This window comes from Natrix helvetica (genome assembly GCF_964273705.1).
Source record: "Natrix helvetica genome assembly, chromosome: 5".
NCBI classification, from domain to species: Eukaryota; Metazoa; Chordata; class Lepidosauria; order Squamata; family Natricidae; genus Natrix; species Natrix helvetica.
The window spans coordinates 149,981,404-150,004,044 of NC_138551.1; the positions used below are offsets into that span (position 1 = coordinate 149,981,404).

Below are 22,641 nucleotides of genomic sequence, written 5' to 3' on the forward strand. Positions count from 1 at the left end.
CATGAATTACGGCCTTACAGTGCCTTCCCATGGAGTGAACCAAGTCTTTTAGTTCTGCAGCTGTTATCTTGAGAAACCAAGATTGAATGAAGGCTTCTATTAACTGGGTTTTATTGCTGGGCCGCTTCTGATCTATAACTTTTCATAGAATACAGGTAATTGAACGAACTTCGTTGCCTTACATTCTTGATTGAATTATCTTTCCATTGATATTTATAATTTCTCTACTACTCCCCCCCCCAAAAAAAGTGGTATTGTTAGCCATCAAACCTCAAAAATACAGCCCTCCCCCCAAAAAAAGAAGGTTTCCACAATTTTGGCCATCACTGGCATAGGTGATTTATTTATTTATTTTTGCAACCTGCAAAAGTGCAGGAATTAGAAAATTGACTGGAACGCGGAGGGTGGGAGAGCCCAAACTAGTTCATCGGCCAATTTTATAAGAAGCAGTCCCTTCATGCAACTGGATGCCCAGGAGTGCGGTTACAAGAGTGGGGAGTTCGGGGAAAGGAAGAAAGAAAGAAAAAAATCAAGTTAAACCACAATTGACTGAGAGAGGTGAAGAAACGAAGGACACAGATTACGTGATTCGGCCGAGTCAACAAATATTAACCCTTGTCTGCCTCTCTCCGACGGTCAAGCCTGACCACAATTGGCCCGCTTTGCGGTCTTGCCTTCCGCTGCGAGTGAAGGAGCAGAGAAAGAAGAGAACCAGGAGGAATTTTAAATTGCCAAGAGGAACAAAACAAATCGCCAAAATCTCAGGGCTGCATCTGAGTGGCTCTAACAACCTGCTCGACGCTGGCACTTTCCCATGGGGGGGGGGGGGGGAAAGGGAGACCCAGGAGCCACAAAAAGCGATGGAATCGGGTGTGTGTGTGTGTGTGTGTGTGTGTGTGTGTGTCCCGAATAACTTTCTTGGATCGTGAGAATGTAGCTAGAATTGGGGGGGGGGGGGGGTTGAGGTTATGCTGTTGAGTTTAGCCTCAATTTGGCTTCAGAGCTCAGCTTACAGGAGATTGATTCAGGCGGTTCAGAGCGGTTCGGGCAAACCGCATGCTAATTTTACATCGAACTGGTTGTTGCAAGGACGGGCGGGCTCCGCCTTTCCCGGGAGTTTCCACGTGGCCTGCTAATCATGCCGGGTAAGTACAGGGCCTGCATGTAGGGTCTGGGAGGGAGAAAAAGGGGCCTTCCGGAAGTCTGGAAATGGGCCTGTTTCCGCCTTCTGGAGGCCCTCCAGAGCCCAGGGGAGGCCGTTTTCGCCTTCCCGGAGACTCAGGGAACAGGCCTTCTGGAAGTCCGGAAAGAGGCCAGTTTCTGGATGGTCTCCAGAGCCCATGGGAGGCCTTTTTTGCCCTCCACAAGGCTTGGCAAAAGCCTCCAGAGCCTGGGGAGGGTGAAAATGCCCCCCAGACCATGGTGCAGGAGGCTGAGTAGGCCATGCCCACCCAGCAACCAGGCAGAGAACTGGTTGCTAACATTTTTGAATCCCAACGCTGCTCAGCTACCTAACCCTGCCAGAATAAATGGATTTCCCCAGAAGATTAGCACAGAACTAGGTTTCATCCAGATCTGTGGAGGTTTTGCACAACTGGGCTCAATGACCCTGGTGAGAATAGTCCAGGGTGTGGAAGTACGGTAGCATCTGTTGTATTTAAGTCACCGGGAGGAATTTGTGGCATCAAGGGGCTAGTCCATCTGTGGGAAATTCAAGGGATGGAAAGAAAGGCAATTCAAGCCTTGAACGGAAAGAAAGTTGAGCAGACGCAAAACTCCTGGTCCCTACAAAAACTCCTTTTATTCATTGACTGTGAATTCTGCTCATTCACATCCAGCAAAGTCTTTCAAGGGAGGATTTACGGTCACAGACCTTCTCTGGCTTGGAGAGCTGCCAGGCCGATCTCTGCAGAACCTGTCCAGGAGTCTCGGAGAGTCACCAACCAATGAAGCAAACTAATGATCTCCTGCAAACTCCATTCCCCTTTTGCTCCTCTTTAATTCCCTCTGGGAGGGACCATTCACCGTCCACCTGTGGCCTTCCTCCCAAGTCGACCCCTGTTCTTTAGCTGTTCCCTTCGTCTAGCCACTCTGCGCATGCGCACACTGGGAACAGGCTCCAGCTGTTCATCTGCCTCACTGATGTCTGAAGGCAGCTGATAACTGGCATACGGCTCTGGCCCCCTCTCTGCCTCCGACACAGAGCCCTCCTCAGAGCCTTCCCCAGACTCCAGGACTGGCCCAGCTTCCTCCCCAACCCTCCTCACTCTCCGAATCTGCTGCCAACTCTGCTGGCGGGCCACAACTTGACCACAGAAAGTCCACCAAAGTCGACCAACTGGATTCACACAACGTGCCAAAATCTTGAATAGTTTCATTCTTGGCTTCGTTGCAATCTGGACAATTGCGGCCACTGTCTGTGTGCAAGTGCAGTAAAGGAATTAATTTAATCATCAGATCAGCTGGCTAGGCAGACCTACTGGCAGAAATAGAGAGAACATCCATGGCTATTCAAGACTTGAGTTAAGACATGCATGTTGTTTAAAGGTCTAAAGACTTCCACCTTGCCTAATACACGTTAAAAAAAAATAAGAATTCACACCAACGGCGCTGGCCAGCCTCTCTTAATGAGAAACTATAAGCTGAAAATAGTGTACCGTTTTGTTCCCCAACTGTTTCCCCATTTCCGACAAAGTTAGCAGGTGGCACAGCTAAAGGAGAAGTGACGCTTTTCAACTTATAATCATAAATTCAGTTTATAAACACACGAACCAAATTCTTATGGATCTTCTGCACTGAAAGGCCACCCTGGACACTGCTGGAAAATAATTCTAGATAACTGGAGTGTCTCTTCGGAGACTAACTCACACCAGGGCTTGCCAACCAGGTTTTTAGTGAGAAATCAAGAGTACGTCCCTTAACGTTTGGAGACTCATTTTCCAAAAAAAAAAGCTGTAATATTAAAGAAGTCACTCGGCAGCAGAAGAAAACTGAATGGGAGAATCATACAATTCTCCAAGCACAATGCAGGCCAATCGCGCCTCTACGTCGTGTAGGAAAATCAATTAAATGACCTTCCAAGTCGTCCACTCACTCCATAAAGGTAAAGGTTCCCCTCGCACATATGTGCTAGTTGTTCCCGACTCTAGGGGGCGGTGCTCATCTCCCTTTCAAAGCTGAAGAGCCAGCGCTGCCCGAAGACGTCTCCGTGGTCATGTGGCCGGCATGACTCAATGCCAAAGGTGCACAGAACGCTGTTCCCTTCCCACCAAAGGTGGTCCCTATTTTTTCTACTTGCATTTTTTACGTGTTTTCGAACTGCTAGATTGGCAAAAGCTGGGACAAGTCATGGGAGCTCACTCCGTTACGCGGCGCTGGGGATTCGAACTGCCCAACTGCCGACATTTCTGATTAACAAGCTTAGCCACTAGGCCACCGCGTTTCACATGTCTCTTTTGGGAGAGGATTTTGGTCACCCTGAGGCCCTTTCTGGGAAGGAGGTCACGTTCACGAGGTCAAGTTCTCCAAAACTTCTTCCAAAACATGGAACTCAAATTAAATCTTCTGTAGGAAACAGAAGACAAACATCGACCTGGGGAAACCACACCTTGACAATCGGTCATCACCTTCTCTTCCATTTGAAAACGAATTGTATCACGGCTGTCCTTTTATGGACGCGATCGGAGATATATAAATCCACCTTGGCTAAGCACGTAAGCGTCGTAGGCATGAATCACAGCTTTTACGAGAGAAAACAAGGAAACAGTTTAAGGCGATGCTGTGTTTAACCAAGCAAAGTACAAACAAATACTATCATTCAGATTAAGGCGTCTGGATTTCTCCGCGACAGTTCCTTAATTTAATCGGCTGTCGTTCCTGGAAAAGATTAAAAAAAAAAAAAAAGGTTTCCACTTACATGATGGCTTGGGGATTCTGCAACATGCAAGCTTTTGGTCCAAACGTGGTGACGGGGCATGGTCCGTGTAAGGAACGTGTCCTCCTAGGAAGAGAAACGGCAGGATTTAGTTCCTAGCATCTCAAGAAGATGCAAAGCTGTCTTCAAGGACTTTAAGTTTACAATTGAACTCCCCCACCCTAAAGACACCAGCAACAGTCAGATTTTGCTCAACATCACGAAATTTCAGTAAGCTACTGAAAAATGTAGTTTGGTCCACGGGTCTCCAACTTTGACAACTTTAAGACTTCTTAACTCCCAGAATTCCTCAGGAAATTCAGCTCTGGGAGTTGAAGTCTACCAGTCTTAAAGTTGCCACGGTTGGAGAACCTTGATCTGGTCTACAGAATGTGTTCCCATCGCGCCGAAGCAATGTAGTGAGTTTGAGTTTGATTTAAGGAAGTGCGGGAGAATCCTACCACTAAAAATGGGACACGTGGAGGCCTCGGCTTCCAGAGAGGGGAGGGGGGAGACACACACACACACACAAACGTAAGTCCTTTATACATAACCCAAGGCAGCCACATCCCTTCACTAGCCTGCTTTTCAGCCCCAGGAGCAATACAAATTAAAATTTAATTTGTGTGTATTGTTTGGACTGGTATATTGGCTTCGCCCACCCAGTCACATGACCACATAGCCACACCCACCCAGCCGGTCCGGGGGGGGGGCACCCAAACAGTCTGAGGGACCGTGAATTAGCCCCCCTGTTTAAAAAGTTTGAGGACCCCTGGTTTACAGCTTAATTCAGTATTTCTCAATCTTGGCTGTTTTCAGACGGGCGGACTTCAACTCCCAGAATTCCCCAGGCAGCTGGGGAATCCTGGGAGTTGAAGTCCACCCGTCTGTAAAATGCCAGGGCCGAGAAACATTGGCTTAAGATATCAGGAGGAGTGTCGAACCGCCAAACGTTCCGATCGACAAGCTCAGCGTCTTAGCCACTGAGCCACCCTTAAATGTCCAATAAATGTCCAATAATTCGCCCTTAAATCAGGAGTGTCCAAACTTGGGAACTTTAAGACTTGTGGACTTCAACTCCCAGAATTCCCCAGCCAGGCTGGGGAATTCTGGGAGTTGAAGTCCACAAGTCTTAAAGTTCCCAAGTTTGGACACCCCTGCCTTAAATGGTCAATAAAAATACGGCAAACGAGGCCATTTCCTACAAGGTTGTAACATCCGGTGTCACCATCCCCATGTTCCTGCTGGGGGTTGAAATAGAAGTTTCCCGTTAGAGACGTTGCAATCTCTCAAAACGCTTTCTTCATTTCTGCTTGCAGGTATGTTGCCACAAGGATTTCCATCCACTAATTATACATATATATTTTTTTGGTAAGCTAGTCTGGTCCCGATAGAGCTGGGTGCAACTTTCCGTGACTTCAAAAGGAGGGGTTTTTAGAACAGGTTGTGCTGGCGCAATGAAAGTAGTGTATTTTTACGATATTCGAAGTGGGGGGGGGGAACGAGAGGCGAGACTTCCTTCGTTCCAACCCGCCGGGAAAGAAAGAAAAGCCGTGATTCCCAATTGTTTCAAACCATCTTTAAGACCTCCTTGGATAGTCCTGGCCTGGAGTTGTTTAGATGTTGCAAGAACAATTGTGCTGCTGTATAATCAGAGATCTCCAGAGGTTGCTATACTGTTCCGGGGTGGATCCCAATTTTGGCACAGACATCGCCGTTTGATCTTTGAGTGATCACAGGAGACCAGGAGCCAAACAGCCAGGGACCTTTCGATTTTTGAAAATCAATATTTGGAAATGTTGTTAAGGAATGAACCACGGCTGATGGGATTTAAAACGTGTGTTAACTGTTTGGCTCCCCTGGGATTCAGGGCCTTTTCGGAAGATCTGGGGAAGGGGGGGGATTGGTCCCACTCAGGAAGCATCCTTCCATGTTACATCAGGGGATTAAAGCAGATTAACCGGCACAAACCTACGAAGGTGTCTGTGACTCAAGACAGACCTTATAAAACCTGACCGCATTTCCCGCCCCCGTTTCCAATAATCCTCACGGGGGCGATTAGCAATCTAAAAGGAACCAAATGACCGGCAAGTCATGTGGTCACCAGGAGATGATATGTCTTCGCCCCAGGGGACTAGGGAAGCTTAACTGTCCCTCACCTTTTCACCTGTCACCTGCGGCAATGATAAAGAACTCTGTCAGCTGTACCGGTTGCCAGTTTGTTTCCGGGTCCCACCTGAAGGTGCTGGTTACGGCTTTTTAAAGCCTTACATGACATGGGGCCGGTGTCAGGTTTCCAAATAGCCCCCCAAATTAAATCAGAGTCCGGGAAAAAGCCTTCCTCAAAGTTCCAATTGATTAAGAGAGCCATGTTGGCACATCTGGGAAACCCCGAATCTGAAAGCTTCCTGGTTTTCCCCACCCGGTTGAAAGTTCAAGATCTTGCCCCCACACCCACAAGTCCATCCCATGGTCCAATCTCCCACGGCCACGCTGGTAGCTTTCACCCGACCCGTTCCGGTCAGGTGCAGAGCTGCAAAGACAAAGGATGACCTTGGTTTTCTAGAAAGAATGTTGTTATGGCTACATATCATCTAACTCCGTACAATTTCCCCCCCCTCCCATGTTCCCACCATAGAAAATGCATAGTAGAATAACAGAAAATGTGGCAGGGCAAAGATGGCAAAAGAAAAGATGGCTGCAGGCCTGACAGCCAGGGTATTTGGGGGACTGCCTCTCCCCAGTTACACCAACCCAATCCCACCAGATCTGGCAGAGGCGGCATGTTACGGATCCCGTCGACTAGGGTAGTGGCCCCCAATGTTTTGGGCACCAGGGATCGGTTCCGTGAAGGGAGGTTTTTCCAGGGACTGGAGGTGTGTGTGTGTTTTGGGTACTGCCTGCATCCCACTGATGGGGCTTCGCTTGTTTGTGTGGCTGGTTGCAGCCTGGTATTCTGACCCAGCTCCCCAAACACGACAAACCCTCTGAAATGAACTCAAAAGATTCCTATAATTAGGAGCGCCGGCAGTCCCTGCAAAATGTTTCACCGCAGGCCAACAAGACCATCCGACTGTCCGATGAATAGTTGTCTGCCACATCTATTCATCTCCGCCCCCCTGCCTTTGATCCCCAGAGCTACGGTGGGGCTTCGCTAGCAGTGGTGGCTCTGCCGTCCCAAGGACCGGCCCATAGATTTCCATTGTTCTCCTCTCCTCTGCTTTCTCCATAGCCACACATCAGGCACTGGACTCAGTAGTTCCTCTTCTTCTTCATCAGTAACCCTTTTAGCCTTTAAAACATGCTTTTGACAACTGGTCTGGGACCTGGAGCCTGCTAATGATGGTTAATTGGACTACAGGTAGTCCTCGATTTACAACAGTTCATTTAGTGACTGTTCGAAGTTACGACAGTATGGGGAAAAAAGTGACAGGGCCATTTTGACACGATTGCTGCAGCACCCTTAAGAGTTACGTGATCAAAATTCAGCGGCTTGCCAACTGATTCATTTTTACGATGTCTGCGACCTCCTTCACCAGTTAATGGGGAAGTCGGATTCACTCAACCGCCATGCGACTGCCTTTAACAGCTGCAGTGGTTCGCTTAATGACTGGGGCAAGACAGGGGCAAAAAAAGGGGGCAAAACTTTCTTAACAAATGTCAGCAGAACTGTTGGGCTCCTTCACGGTCCTAAGTCGAGAACTACCTGGATGGTCTCTGAATGGGATTTTTTTTCCCTATTTTTCTTTTTGGACATTTAAAAAAATCTTTTACATTTATTTTGGTTATTATTAGTTTTTATCCGTTCGGATTGTTCTATTGTGTACGCTGCCCCGCGTCACCGTGAGAGATGGGCAGCTATAGAAATGGGGGGGGGGTGTGTGTGTTTAAAAATCAATAACAATAAATCATTAAAGGGGTGTCCAGATACACTGGGAATAAAGGTAGTTTACTACCTTGCTCAGAATAAAGGGAGTTACTACCTTGCTCAGTAGTAGTAACTGTGAGAAGGGATCTTGGAGTCCTAGTGGACAACCATTTAAATAGGAGCCAGCCGTGGGCAGCAGCTGCCCAAAAAGCCAACACAGTTCTAGGCTGCATCAACAGAGGGATAGAATCAAGATCACGTGAAGGGTTAATGCCACTTTATAAGGCCTTGGTAAAGCCACACTTGGAATACGGCATTCAGTTCTGGTCGCCACGATGTAGAAAAGATGTGGAGATTCTAGAAAGAGTGCAGAGAAGAACAACAAAGAGGATTAGGGGACTGGAGGCTAAAACATATGAAGAACGGTTGCAGGAACTGGATATGTTTAGCTTAAGAGAAAGAAGGACCAGGGGAGACATGATAGCAGTCTTCCAATATCTCAGGGGTTGCCACAAAGAAGAGGGAGTCAAGCTATTCTCCAAGGCACCTGAGGGCAGAACAAGAAGCAATGGGTGGAAATTAATCAAGGAGAGAAGCAACTTAAAACTAAGGAGAAATTTCCTGACAGTGAGAACAATTAAGCAGTGGAACAACTTGCCACCAGAAGTCGTGAATGCTCCAACACTGGAAGTTTTTAAGATGTTGGATAACCCTTTGTCTGAAATGGTATAGGGTTTCCTGCCTAGGCAGGGGGTTGGACTAGAAGACCTCCAAGGTCCCTTCCAACTCTACTATTGTACTGTATTGTATTGTAAGTTTATGTTGGTTTTTAGAAATTTTGCTCTGCAGAACCTGGCATTTTAGGCAGGGAGAGCTTTTCAGGCAGGTGGTCTTATCAAATCTTCTCCCAACTCATGCCAGCACTTGCTCTGCTCTTGATTTCTCTTGATCCCACCCGGACGTGCCGTGTATTTGCGGCCAAGGTCAGAGTCGGACAACAGATGTCTTGTTCTTTTCTCTCGCACCTTTGAAGTCAACAACACTGCCTCCTTTATTATATCTCAGAAAATAAGGTTTACGTTCCTGTGGTCTGAGAGCCCAAAGTTCGGATTTATAAGCTGCTTTCCGGGCTGAGGATCAAAGCCAAAAAAAAATAAAAAATCAATATTTTGAATTGCTCTGTTCAAAGTCAATAATGCAAGGAGGTGGACTAGATGATCTTCAAGGTTCCTCCTAAAACCCCTTTGTTCATATGTTCCTTTCATTTTGTGAAGGGAATTCCTTTCTCTGCTGTCAGCCTGGTAAAACAGGATCTATTATTTTACTTTATGTATTCTGTTCTGTTCCTTCTGTTCTGCTCTATTACTCCAATTCTAATTCTTATTCTATTCTCTATTCTATTCCATTCCATTCTCTATTCTGTTCTGTATTCTATTCTACTTATTCCATTCCGTTCTATTCTATTCCATTCTCTCTTCCCTTCCCTTCTGTATTCTATTCTATTCTATTCTCTATTCCATTCCATTCTATTCCATTCCATTCTCTATTCTCTTCACTTCCCTTCTGTATTCTATTCTATTCTCTATTCCATTCCATTCTATTCCGTTCCATTCTCTATTCCCTTCCCTTCCCTTCTGTATTCTATTCTATTCTCTATTCCATTCCATTCTCTATTCCGTTCCATTCTCTATTCCCTTCCCTTCCCTTCTGCATTCTATTCTATTCTATTCTATTCTCTATTCCATTCCCTTCTGTATTCTATTCTATTCTCTATTCCATTCCATTCTATTCTATTCCATTCTCTATTCTCTTCCCTTCCCTTCTCTATTCTCTTCCCTTCTCTATTTTTTCCTTCTCTTTCATTCTCTATTCTATTCTCTTCTTTTCTCTTCCCTTCCCTTCTCTATTCCATTCCATTCCATTCTCTATTCTCTTCTCTTCCCTTCCCTTCCCTTCTCTATTCTCTTCCCTTCCCTTTCATTCTCTATTCTATTCTCATCTTCTTTTCTCTTCTCTTCTCTTCCCTTCCCTTCTCTATTCCATTCCATTCCATTCTCTCGTCTCTTCTCTTCTCTCTTCTATTCTTATCCTGCCTTCATTATTTTTACAAATAACTCAGGATGGGGAACATCTCCCACACACCTTCTTCCTTCTATTTTCTCCACAACAACCCTGGGAGATGAGCTGGGCTGTGTGTGTATGTGTGTGATTAGCCCAAAGTCACCCAGCTGATTTTCACGGCTAAGGAGAGACTAGAACTCACGGTGACCAGGTTTCTAACCTAGTGCCTTACCCATTTTTAAAAAAAAGAGCAATACCCCCCGCTACTGAGTAATTCTGCCCAGATTATTTCGAAGGCTGCTTTAAAAACAGTTTTGTGGCTCCAGCAAAAAGCTTTCATGCTGAGATTCCATAGGTAAAGGTAAAAGTTCCCCTTGCACGTATGTGCTAGTCGTTCCCGACTCTAGGGGGCGGTGCTCATCTCCGTTTCAAAGCCGAAGAGCCAGCGCTATCCAAAGACGTCTCTGTGGTCATGTGGCCGGCATGACTCAACGCCCGAAGGCGCACGAAACGTTGTTCCCTTCCCACCAAAGGTGGTCCCTATTTTTCTCCTTGCATTTTTTACGTGCTTTCAAACTGCTAGGTTGGCAGAAGCTGGGACAAGTCACGGGAGCTCACTCCGTTACGTGGTGCTAGGGATTCGAACCGCCGAATCGACAAGCTCAGTGTCTTAGCTTTGCTATCGTATATATAGGATGAAGATCTTCTTTAAGCAGCGAAAAAGAACCACGTCACGATGATTCCAATCACTTCCCGGGGATTTTCCCCTTGAGTAACACGACGATGATGTTAAGAGTTAATGGCTCCACCTATCTACATCCGCCTCTCTATTTCTACCAGGTCTTTCACAAATACGTAGCTCAGACCTTCCCACCTTACTCAATGTTTGCAAAGTGACCAAGAAACAAAACCAAGAGGAAATAAATACTGAAAACGGGACTTTTTTCTTGCATGGAAAAAAACAAACCTCCTTGCGGGATGCAACGAATGATTTCAAAGTTTGGGGAAGAGCTGTATATCTTCGTTGTTGTTGTCATGTCTGACTCATCGCAACCCCATGGACCACATTCCTCCAGGCCTTCCTGTCCTGTACCATCCTCTGGAGTCCATTGAAGCTCACGCCGGCTGCTTCGGTGACTCCATCCAGCCACCTCCTTCTCTGTCATCCCCTTCTTCTCTTGCCCTCCATCGTTCCCAGCATGAGGCTCTTCTCCAGGGAGTCCTTCTTCCTTCTCATCAGGTGGCCAAAGTCTTTGAGTTCCCTCTTCAGGATCTGGCCTTCTAAAGAGCAGCCAGGGTTGACCTCCTCTAGGACTGACCGGTTGGATGGCCTTGCAGTCCAAGGGACTCAATGCAGGAGTCTTCTTCTCCAGCACCAGAGTTCAAAGGCCTCCATTCTTTGGCGCTCAGCCTTCCTTGTGGTCCAACTTTCACAGCCATCCATTGCAACTGGGAAAACCACAGCCTTGGCTAAATGCACTTATGTTGGCAGGGGGATGTCTCTGCTTTTTAGTAGGCCATCTAGATTTGCTATCGCTTTCCTCCCCAGGAGAAAGCATCTTTTAATTTCTTGGCTGCCGTCCCCATCTGCGGTGATCTTGGAGCCCAGGAAAATAAAATCCGTCCCTTACCTCCATTTCTTCCCAATCTATTTGCCAGGAATTGAGAGGGCCGGATGCCATGATCTTAGTTTTCCTAATGCTGATTTTCAAGCCAGCTTTTGCACTCTCCTCTTTCACCCGCATCAAGAAGCTCTTTAGATTCCTCTTCACTTCAACCACTGGAGCTTCATGGAGCTGTATATTAGAACGCGCATTAAGCAAAGGGACATTGCTTTCTTCCTCCCCACCCGATGGATGGATTTCACCAGCCGTGCTGATGCTTCATCCTGGCCTGTTGTCAGAACCTCACTGTTGGTTTACAGACCGAGATTTACAGTTCAGATTGTCCGACATCTGACGGCTTCGACGCAAACCCAATTTAAGCCACTGGAGGCTGAGCAGAACATGTGAACTTATTTGCAGAGATGGGTCAGCCGTTTGTCCGGAATAGTATAGGCTCTTCTGTTTGGACAGGGGGTTGGACTAGAAGACCTCTAAGGTCCCTTCCGATTCTGTTATACTGCTACTGTATATAAAGAATATGGCAATGGTTGTGGCCACATTCCAGCAGCCAAATCAGAGGAGGGGGCTCGGGAGTCACAGTCAGCCTCAAGGCAACATGAGAGCTCTGAACGGGAAGAGGGAATGGAGCTGTTGGAGAGAGAGAGAGGCAAGAGGTGGAGCCTGGGCCATCCATCAGCTCTCCGATAGGGGGTCAACAGCCTCTAGGTCTGGAGGTGGCTGATGAGGAAGAGGAGGGACAGCTGGGTCCAGTGCCTGACGCATGGATGTGCAAAAGGAACAGGAGAGGAGAGCAGTGGAAATCTATGGGCCGGTCCTCAGGACGGAAGAGCCACCGTTGCTAGCAAAGCCCCACCCTAGCTCTGGGGATCAAAGGCAGGGGGCGGAGATGAATAGATGTGGCAGAGGAGAGGAGAACAGTGGAAATCTATGGGCCAGTCCTCAGGACGGAAGAGCCACCGTTGCTAGCAAAGCCCCACCCTAGCTCTGGGGATCAAAGGCAGGGGGCGGAGATGAATAGATGTGGCAGACAATTATTCATCTCCCTGCCGGACAGACGTCTTAGCCTGCGGTGAGAGAGAAACCTTTTTAACGGGGCTGCCAGCACTCCTAACAAAGACATCATTGCTTCAGTTACAGAGGGTTTGTTGTGTTTGGGGAGCTGGGTGAGAACAGCAACCCTGAGCATGCATGCAGTATTTCTTTGGAACCTCATGGAGGTTAATGCAGAATCTGGGCAGAGAAAACAGTTTTGTGGGGTCTTTTTTTCCCAAATATTCAGCAGTTTTTCCCCTTGCAATAGAGAAAACGGAGAAGCAGAAGGGCTGGGAAGAGGGTTTATCCTTGATGGATTTAGCCATAATGCCCTTTGCTTATTCCTGAGTGCAACAGTGAGCAGCACAATCAAATGCCTGGGAGATTTGCACAGCTAGGGGATTCTCAACACATCAAATCTCTGTGAAGACACATTTGAAACAAATTACTTGAGAGAGAGAGAGTGAGAGAGAGACAGAGAGAGAGAGACAGAGAGACAGACACGTGACACGTGGAGAGTGACAGAGAGAGAGAGAGAGAGAGAGAGAGGGAGAGAGAGAGAAAGAGGAAGGGAGGGATGGCAAGAGAGGGAGACACACACACACAGGCAGACAGAGAGAGAGAGGCAGAGAGAGGGTGGGCAGGAGGCACACAGACAGACAGACAGAGACAGAGAGAGAAGGAGGGAGAGAGACACAGACACAGAGTGAGACAGAAAGGGAGAGAGAGAGAGAGAGAGAGAGAGAGAGAGAGAGAGAGAGAGAGAGAGAGAGAGACAGACAGACAGACAGACAGACAGACAGACAGACAGAGACAGAGAGAGAAATGAAAACCTCTTCCAATGGGGAAAATATCTTTTGTAGCCAAAAAAAAAAAGGGGGGGGGGAAATCAGGCATGTTTACCCCCTCCCTCCCCCATTTCAATCTTCCCCGATTCTCTATAGAATAATTAAGTCTTCAGTCAAATATGGTGGCCTGTTTTAGCCAAGCCAGGGGACTCAAATTAGCAGCTTCAACATAAGCCAGGACTTTCAGTAAAACGATGGTTTAATGCCCCTTGGCATGCTGATAAACTATAATTTTTTGGCTTAGAACTCTGGCTAGAAATGTCACTTAACAAATTGAACGAAATATTCGGAACGGAGCCAATCGATCAATTTGTGAGATAGATAGAGAGATAGAGAGATAATGATGTAGAGATAGAGATAGATAGCTAGAGATGATAGATAGATGGATGGATGGATGGATGGATGGATGGATGGATGGAGGGAGGGAGGGAGGGAGGGAGGGAAGGATAGCTAGCTAGCTAGAGATAGATATAGATAGATAATGATAGATAGAGATATATATAGAGATGACAGATAGATGGAGGGAGGGAGAGAGAGAGAGAGAATGATATATAGATAGAGATAGATATATAGAGATGACAGATAGATGGAGGGAGGGAGAGAGAGAGAGAGAATGATATATAGATAGAGATAGATATATAGAGATGACAGATAGATGAAGGGAGGGAGAGAGAGAATGATATATAGATAGAGATAGATATATAGAGATGACAGATAGATAGATAGATGGAGGGAGGGAGGGAGGGAGAGGGAGAGAGAGAGAGAGAGAGAGAGAGAGAGAGAACCTTTAGGATTAGAAAACCTTTTCAATTTTAATATACATGCGGTGCGGTTTAGAAGGCAATCCCGTAGGCGTTTATTTAGCACTGAGGCCTAAGGCACTAGATGAGACATTATCGGTGTGTTTTTAAATGACTGGATGGTACAATTAATCAGGGGACAATTATGAAGGGAGAATTGCGCTGGGCCCAGTGCAATCATAAAGATTATTCATAGGTCAGGCGATTATCTCGAGATCACCATTCAAAGCCATCCGTGATTGCATAACCTTGGATCATGCTATCATGCGGTACCTGAATTCTTTGGTGCTGCCCAGGGCGGGAGAAGCAGACAAACTCCGAGTCTTTGTCCGTCCTCGCATGGAATTCACGCAGCTCCGTTCCTCATCAGCTTGACAGGTGGGGCATTGGTAGCACATGGCGCCAGCGCTTAAATCTTCCCCGGCGGGGCCAAATGCGTCTGCTTGCAACTCCATGATGAGAAAGGAACTTGATGGGGAGAGGAAAAGAGGGGAAGGAAAGAGTTAACATTCATAATTATCCTGTTGGGTTCAAGTCTTAGCAAATTCAGAATTTAAGCTTCTGGGGGCATTTCGGTATTGTATTTGTATCGTCATCATTTAGCGACCCCATAAAGACCCTTGCAGGAATGGAGCTAGGTGTTTACTGGCCGGATGCCTTTCTGTCGCCAGTGAGGAGTTTTGTTCAGCAGATATATTCTCATCGTGCCCAGAGTGAGAGAAATATCTGCCTCTACTCAGGATTGAACTCACAGCCTCCTGATTGTGAGGCAAGAATTCCACCTCTAGGCTATTGCACCACTCTGCTGGGCAGCTTCTGAATAGAATAAGTCCAATACAGGGAGCCCTTGAGTTACGACCAACACTGAGCCCTACATATATGTTGTCAAGCAAGAAATTTGTTAAGTGGGTTTTGCCCCATTTTAGGACTTTCCTCGCCATGTTTCTTAAGTGAATCACTCCTTCACCTTTTAATGACACCGTAACCCCTTGCGAGGTGGAATCTGGGCAACCGAACGGAGCTGAGTGTTTCCTGGCCAGATGCCTTTCATGTTGCCAATGAGGAGTTTTGTTCAGCAGATATATTTCTCATTGTGCCCAGAGAGAGAAATATCTGCCTCTCCCTAGGATCTCCCTAGGATTGTGAGGAGAGAGCTCCACCTCTAGGTCATGGCATCAAACCGCAATGATGGCACAGGTAGTCCTTGACTTACAACTGTTCATTTAGTGACCGAAGTTACATCGTCACTGGGAAAAAAGGGAGTTATGACCATTTTTCACACAGGATGGTCAAGTGATCAAAATTCAGGAGCTTGGCAACTGACCCGCATTTATGACGGTTGCAGTGCCCTTCTATTTGTGGCCTTCTGACAAAAGTCAATGGGGAAAACCGGATTCACTTAAAGACTAACAATGGCAGAGATTCACTGAACTATAGTGATAAAGGTTGTCAAAATGGGCCAAAGCTCCCTTAACGACCGTCTCACTTAACAGCAGAAATTGTGGTCTCAATTGTGGTCATAAAGCCGAGGACCACCTGTGTTTCTAATTTGACTTTCCTAGCTAGCGACATCCTCGTTTCAAACCGTCATGGCACAGCTGCAATAAATCAGTGCTTGCGTTTAAACCAGATGATTTAAAAAAAAAAACATACATCAGAGCCAGAAGGTTTTTTTTTAAATAGTGGTTGAAAGATCAGGAATTTGGAAATTCCCCTCCCTCTACGGTGACTTTTTTTTTTGAGGGGGGGGAAACCACCCTCTCATCTTAAGACATTGCTATCTCCCCAAATTTCCTAATTCTTCGATGACAACAAAAATGACTGTTTGTTGCAAGTAATGTTATGAATGATTTGCTCAATTTAGCTGGTGTACAAAATGTTACAAGGGGAGAAAAGGAAGCACGAATGCCGAAAAATCGGAAAGAAATATTTTGATTTCAAGACGCCGAAGACCAAAGTTAATTTCTTGTTTCAACAGCCTCCGGATAAAGACCCCCCCCCTTAGTGCTTTCTAGGCTTGGTTGTTTTCTTGCAAACGTTGCGTTACCTTAGCAGCTAAGAGCCCTGATGAGGTTACCTAGTTGGGTAATGAAACGTCTGCAAGAAAACCGCCGACCCTCATTTCAATCCTGAGCTGCAGACATTCTGCTTCATCAGCCACCAGATACAAGCACCAACCTGTATATTGACATGTTTTTCATCCTTGGCTATTTTGAGATTTGTGTGGACTTCCACTCCCAGAATTCCTCAGTCAGCATTCATTGAGAGTTAATAGCATCTTTGAACCTACTACGTCTTTCCTCTGGGCTTTCTATCCCCCCGAAACATGGTTTAAGATTGAAAAATAAGGATTATTGGTATCATCAAGGCATTAAGAGACCATCTCAGGACCTCTTAAAATAAGCTAAGAGTTCATTCATACCTTGCACTAACATCCTACTAGCCCTCTTCAAGTTACTGTATTTTTCAGAATATAAGACGCACCGGAGTATAAGACGCACTAAGGTTTTGAAGAGGCAAATTTAAAAAAAAATAGGTAGGTAGATGGAGGGATAGACAGGGAGAGAAAGAGAGAGAAATACAGTAGGTAGGTAGGGAGAAAGAGAGAGAGTGTGTGTAGGTAGGTAGAGGGACAGAAATAGAAAGAGACAGAGAGAAATACAGTAGATAGGGCGAGAGAGAGAGAGTAGGTAGGTTGGTAGGTAGAGGAATAGAGAGAGAGAAATAGAGAGAGAGAGAAATACAGTAGATAGGTAGGGAGAGAGAGAGAATAGTTAGGTAGATAGATAGATAAAGGGAGAGAGAGTGTGTGTAGGTAGGTAGAGGGATAGAGAGAGAATTAGAAAGAGATAGAGAGAAATACAGTAGATAGGGAGAGAGAGAGAGAGTAGGTAGTTTGGTAGGTAGAGGGATAGAGAGAGAGAAATAGAGAGAGAGAGAAATACAGTAGATAGGTAGGGGGAGAGAGAGTAGGTAGGTAGGTAGATAAAGGGAGAGAGAGAGAGAGAGAAATAGAGAGAGAAATACAGTAGGTAGGGAGGGAGAGAGAGAGAGAGAGTGTAGGTAGGTAGAGGGATAGAGAGAGAGAAATAGAAAGAGATAGAGAGAAATACACTACATAGGTAGGTGTTTCTGCTGGCACAGCATTTGATCAATGTAATTCTCATCAATTAGCTAAAGAGCTTTCCAAAAGGGGGAAAAAAGTTTCTGCACTCTGCAAACCTCCCAAAAACAGCCCGTTTTTCACGAAAACGGGCCTGTTTCCCCCCCCAAAAAAAGGCATGAATAGCCTTGGGGGGGCTTGCAGAGTGCTCCGGGGGGGGGGGGGAACCCAGCAAAAAAGCCCACTTTTTTCGTGAAAACAGGCCCATTTTTTTGTCAAACAAATTGCATGAATAGCCTTATGGAGACTTATAGAGTGCTGCTGGGGGCTGGGGGGGGGGGGAAATGGTCAGTTGCTTGCTCATTTCTGCCCTCCCCAGCCCCCAGGAGCTCTCTGAAAGCCTCCTAAAGGCTATGCATGGCGAAAGAGGGGGGGGGGGCTTCAGAAGGCAAAAAATGCTGTATCCGGTGTATAAGATGCACCCAGATTTTCAGCCTTTTTTGAGCCTTCTACTCCGAAAAATACGGTAGCATGCACCCCACCCCACCCATTTTTGGCTTCTAGGTTGGTGCAGGTGGCTTTTCAGGCCCAAAACGGGACGCAGGGGACCTCGAGGTCCCCAAATGCAATGCGAGCACCCCGCCACGCATGTGACCCGCCCCTATGCATGTGCGGAAGATACTCAAAGACAAGCTGGCTGGCGGGAGGTGCACACGCATGCACGCCACAGCTGGGCTGGGGCAACAGCTGGCGTGCCCGCGGAGAGTGCCGTAAGTTCGCCATCCCGGGCTTCGTATGTCGATGGGCAAGCCACGGCACCGATTCTTGGGCAATTCTTAATTTTTCATAGTGCGATCGCCAAACTGAGTGGTATTGTGAAAGTAAAAATTGCAGTAAATTTGGCTTTGATTGAGCATAACGTGAGTATGTGTGCGAGAGAGACAGAGATACTAACTTTATACATGGGGGGGGGGAGTTCCCCTACCCAAAAGAGAGAAATTGGAGTGAGGTTGAATGGGAAAAGACACCCACCGTTCCCTCATCCCATCATCCACTCCCTTCCAGATAACAATGGATTTGAGTACTGCTAGATCACAACCGAGCCCAAAACCTTTTGCTAAGCGAGACATTTAAGTGCGTTTTGCCTCATCTTACGACCTTTCTTGCAAGACAGATGTTTCACTGGCATTTCCTGAAGAGCTACCACCCCGTGGATTAAATAAGCAGGGGGGTTTCCCCCCCTCCATTCATTATAAACCGAGTGCTTGGAAATATACAGCGAAGGCCAATTCTTGTCTTGCCATCAACCTGGTTAATTTGTGACTTGGGGAATAAGTCACAACTTGGCTGACTTCACTCACTGGGCCAAGACATAATAAACCAGGGTGTGTAAACCCCAACAGCTGGGCCTCCCCATGGTGCTAATCAAACCCCCTCCAATCCTCCCCATTAATGATAAGCCTGACACACAAACATAAGTGTGCAACAGGGAGGATTGACAACATTAGCTAACCTAAGATGTTAGGCTTGTGTGACCGTTCATTAATTTTTTGAAGATGTTGTAAGTGTCCGGAACGTTTTGGGGCTGCAAGGCTGAATTATTAAAATATTAAAAAGGTTAAAGTCCCCCTTGCACATAGGTGATTGTCATTCCCGACTCTAGGGGGCGGTGCTCATCTCCGTTTCAAAGCCGAAGAGCCAGCGCTGTCCGAAGATGTCTCTGTGGTCATGTGGCTAGCATGACTCAACTCCCGAAGCCGCAAGGAACTCTGTTCCCTTCCCACCAAAGGTGGTGCCTATTTTTCTACTTGCATTTTTTTAACTTGCTTTCGAACTGCTAGGTCGGCAGAAGCTGGGACAAGTCACGGGAGCTCACTCCGTTACATGGCGCTGGGGATTCGAACCGCCGACCTTTCTGATCAACAAGCTCAGCGTCTTAGCCACTGAGCCACTGCGTGCGTTAAAGTATTATTTAATTAAAATATTATTTAATATTAAAATATTAAAGGGTATCAAAAGCCTGATTTTTCAACTTGTGGAGTGGTTTCCCCCCCCCCCCAAAATGTAGTTTTCTGACACACCTGGAGACGAGCATTGTTTTAATGACTTGCCGGTTCCCTTCCTGAATGGCTCAGATTCACCTGTGTCCCACTTTAAAAGGGGCCTTAATCTTACGAAGACTTTGAGGAAGAACGTCTACAAAAAGCAGCATAAAATTCCCAACCGGGTCGAGACCCGTAGCTTATGAGGAAGTAAAATCTCACTGCGCAATAGTAGAATACATAAATGTCCTTAAAGAGAATGACAACCAAATCTATATATATATATATATCAATATTTACTTTCTTTCGTCCTCCACCCTTTTCAATTGATAAAGTTTTTAAAATTATCGGTTCTTTTGTTTGTTCCTAGTTCATGGGAACAGATGCATATTTGCCTATGACAGTATTTGCCAATTCTGTATCAAATTCCTAGATGAGTAAAACTACCACTGGTTATTAGAATAGTCATGTGCTCTTTAGCTTGTTGGCAGAAATCTAACTTTTTTGAATTGAGAAGCCGAAAGACCAAACATTCCTTTCTGTTCTTTGGTTTAATTCAAGTACCTTGTGCGCGGATTAAGAGTTAAGTAAATCACATCATGGCTTAAAAGGAGCTTTATAATAGGCAAACCCAGAGTAAACAAAGATTTAGGAAATTGCTACTAACTAGATAATAAATAGAGGTCATAAAGGTTGTAAAAAGTTAAGTTAAACCTATATTTATAAACTCTTTTACAGTTCGATCCTAGGTAGAGGCAGGTATTTCTCTCTCTGGGCCCACTGAGAATATATCTGCTGAAGAAAAACTCTGCAAGGGCGACAGGTAGAGCATCCGGCCAGGAAACACTGTGCTAGCTCCATTCAGTTGCCCAGTTGCTCCACCCCACAAGGGATTACGGGGTCGTTAAACAAAGAGGATGATAAACTCTTTAACAGATTAAAACAATGGTACAGCACCAGACTGTTTTGACCCAGGCTTCCTTAAAAAGCAAGAAGCAGAGTCTTGGTCCCGGCAAAACTTCTTTTATTTACACAACTGTTAATTCTTTTCATTCACAGTCAGCAAGGCTTGGCAAACAGTCTTTCAGAGGAATATTTATCCACATGAACCTTATCTCGCTTGGCGAGATGCCAGATAACTAGTTTCCAAACGCAAGGCAAGGCAACACGTGGCACAGAGTCTCTTATAGTCACAAACAGAACTTTCCACTCTCGACACGACCGAAGGAATGAATTGTTTCCTGCAAAAGCCCCCTCCCCCTTCGCTCCTCTTTTGTTTCCTATGGGAGGGGCCAATCACCTCCAAGGTGTGGCTTTACTCCCAAGTCGATCCTGCTTTCTTAGTTGTTCTTGTCTTCCGGCAGCTCTGCGCATGCGCACACTGGGAACAGGCTCCAGCTGTTCTTCTGCCTCACTGCTGTCTAACTCCTGGCCCATGTGCCATCCCAGCCTCCTCACTGTCCAACTATGCTGCCATCTCTGCTGGTGGGCCACAACACAGACCACTGTTCCACAAGTCCACCGATTCTCCTTAAATATGCCAGCAATTTGTATTGTATTGTAATTTGGAAGAATTCTATCCCAAGGGCAGTTTCCGACGGTGAGTTTTTTGAATGGCGCTTATTAAAGCAGGCGTCTCTCAAAATATAAATGCTAGGAAAACAGGAAATCCTTTAGATTTGATCTACCCAACTGGCAGAGATCACACGCTAACAGTGGGGAGATTAACAAATCCAAAAAATAAATGCCGTATAATTAGACGCTTGGCTCTCTTGATCGGTGTTTGTTTATGCGATGGGGAAAATGAACAACAACTTCGGTAAAAAAGCAGAAACACCGTGTTGCGTGCCACAAAAAAGGCGGAAGAGAATTGGCCAATGTTAAAGTTTTCTGCAACGTAGCAATTACAGCCTATATAGGAATTGTTTGTTTTTATTTTATTTATAAAAGAAATTTATATGGCTGCCAACTCAGGGCGAGTTACAGGAATAAAACCCGAAATACCAAACCCAATTTAGAGGGTGATTCACAAAAAAATTAAAAGTATGAATCTAATACAGACGAGGTTTCAAAGGAGACAAAAACCCTTCTCCTTTTCACCTCAAAAGATAATTGGAAATTTGAGCTTATCGTAACTTCACTTGTGTGATGATGTTTCCAGCTATCTTACTTAATTAGTAGCTGGCTAAATTAATTAAGGAATGGCCTCCATGGTTTTAATCGTATATGGCTCTTCTCATAACAAGCCAAGAATTAGGAACGAGTATAGGTACACGGTGTGGCTCAATGGCTAAGATGCTGAGCTTGTCGATCAGAAAGGTCGGCAGTTCAACAGTTCGAATCCCTAGCGCCACGTAATGGAGTGAGCTCCCGTGGCTTGTCCCAGCTTTTGCCAATCTTAGCAGTTCGAAAGCACGTTCAAAAAATGCAAGTAGAAAAATAGGAACCACCTTTGGTGGGAAGGGAACAGCGTTCCGTGCGCCTTCGGCGTTGAGTCATGCCGGCTACATAACCACGGAGACGTCTTCGGACAGCGCTGGCTCTTTGGCTTTGAAATGGAGATGAGCAGCGCCCGCTAGAGTGGGGAACGCCTAGCACATACGTGCGAAGGCAACCTTTACCTTTATAGGTAGTTCTTGACGTACGACCACAGTTGAGCCCAAAATTTTGGTCACCAAGTGAAACGTTTGTTTAAGCAAGTTCCGCCCCCTTTTACAACCTTTCTTGCTAAGTGAATCAGTGCAAGTCGTTAAATTAATAACAGGGCTGTTGTGAATCCAGCTTCCTTGTTGACTTGGCTCGCCTGAAGGTCGCAAAAGGGGATCACGTCACACACACACACACACACACACGCACGCACAACACTGCAACCGTCATAAATATGAGTCCGTTGCTAAACATCCTGAATTTCGATCACGGGGAAGGCTGCCAATGGTCGTGAGTCTGAAAAATGATTGTGAGTCCCTTTTCTCTTGCTTTGAACGGTCACTAAAAGGACTGTTGTAAGTTGAGGACTAGCTATACAAGCTTGGCAGCTTAACCCGAGTTGGTTAGTACACACATTGCTTCGGCCATACTAATGCCATTCTCAACGGGCCAGGACAATACCCTCACAAACACCTTTTAAGAAATGGCTTGAATTCTCCCATACAAAGAGACATTCAGACAAAGAACAACAAATGGGCCCTTGATCTCGCCACAGCCCTCCCTTTGTGTGTGTGTGTGTGTGCAAATGAAGCGGTTTATTCATGGTTTATACAATTTGTCAAACATGCAGACCTACAGCCCTATACCATTCAGTTCTATTTTTATCCTCTCTCGGGCAGGCAAAAGATGAGATAATTGGAGA

The 22,641-nt window shown here is 46.0% G+C and overlaps 1 protein-coding gene across 2 annotated transcripts in view; it reads right to left on the reverse strand.

The window, feature by feature from the left end:
- NADK (NAD kinase) overlaps positions 1–22,641 on the reverse strand; it is a 49,406-nt gene that overhangs the window by 20,414 nt on the left and 6,351 nt on the right. For both annotated transcript variants that reach the window (XM_081954981.1, XM_081954980.1), the window contains exons 2-3: positions 14,421–14,615; positions 3,917–4,000 (exon numbers count right to left, since the gene is read on the reverse strand). In XM_081954981.1, the coding sequence (XP_081811107.1) occupies positions 3,917–4,000; positions 14,421–14,602 (266 nt within the window). In that variant the 5' untranslated portion in view covers positions 14,603–14,615. The remainder of the gene's footprint in view (positions 1–3,916; positions 4,001–14,420; positions 14,616–22,641) is intronic.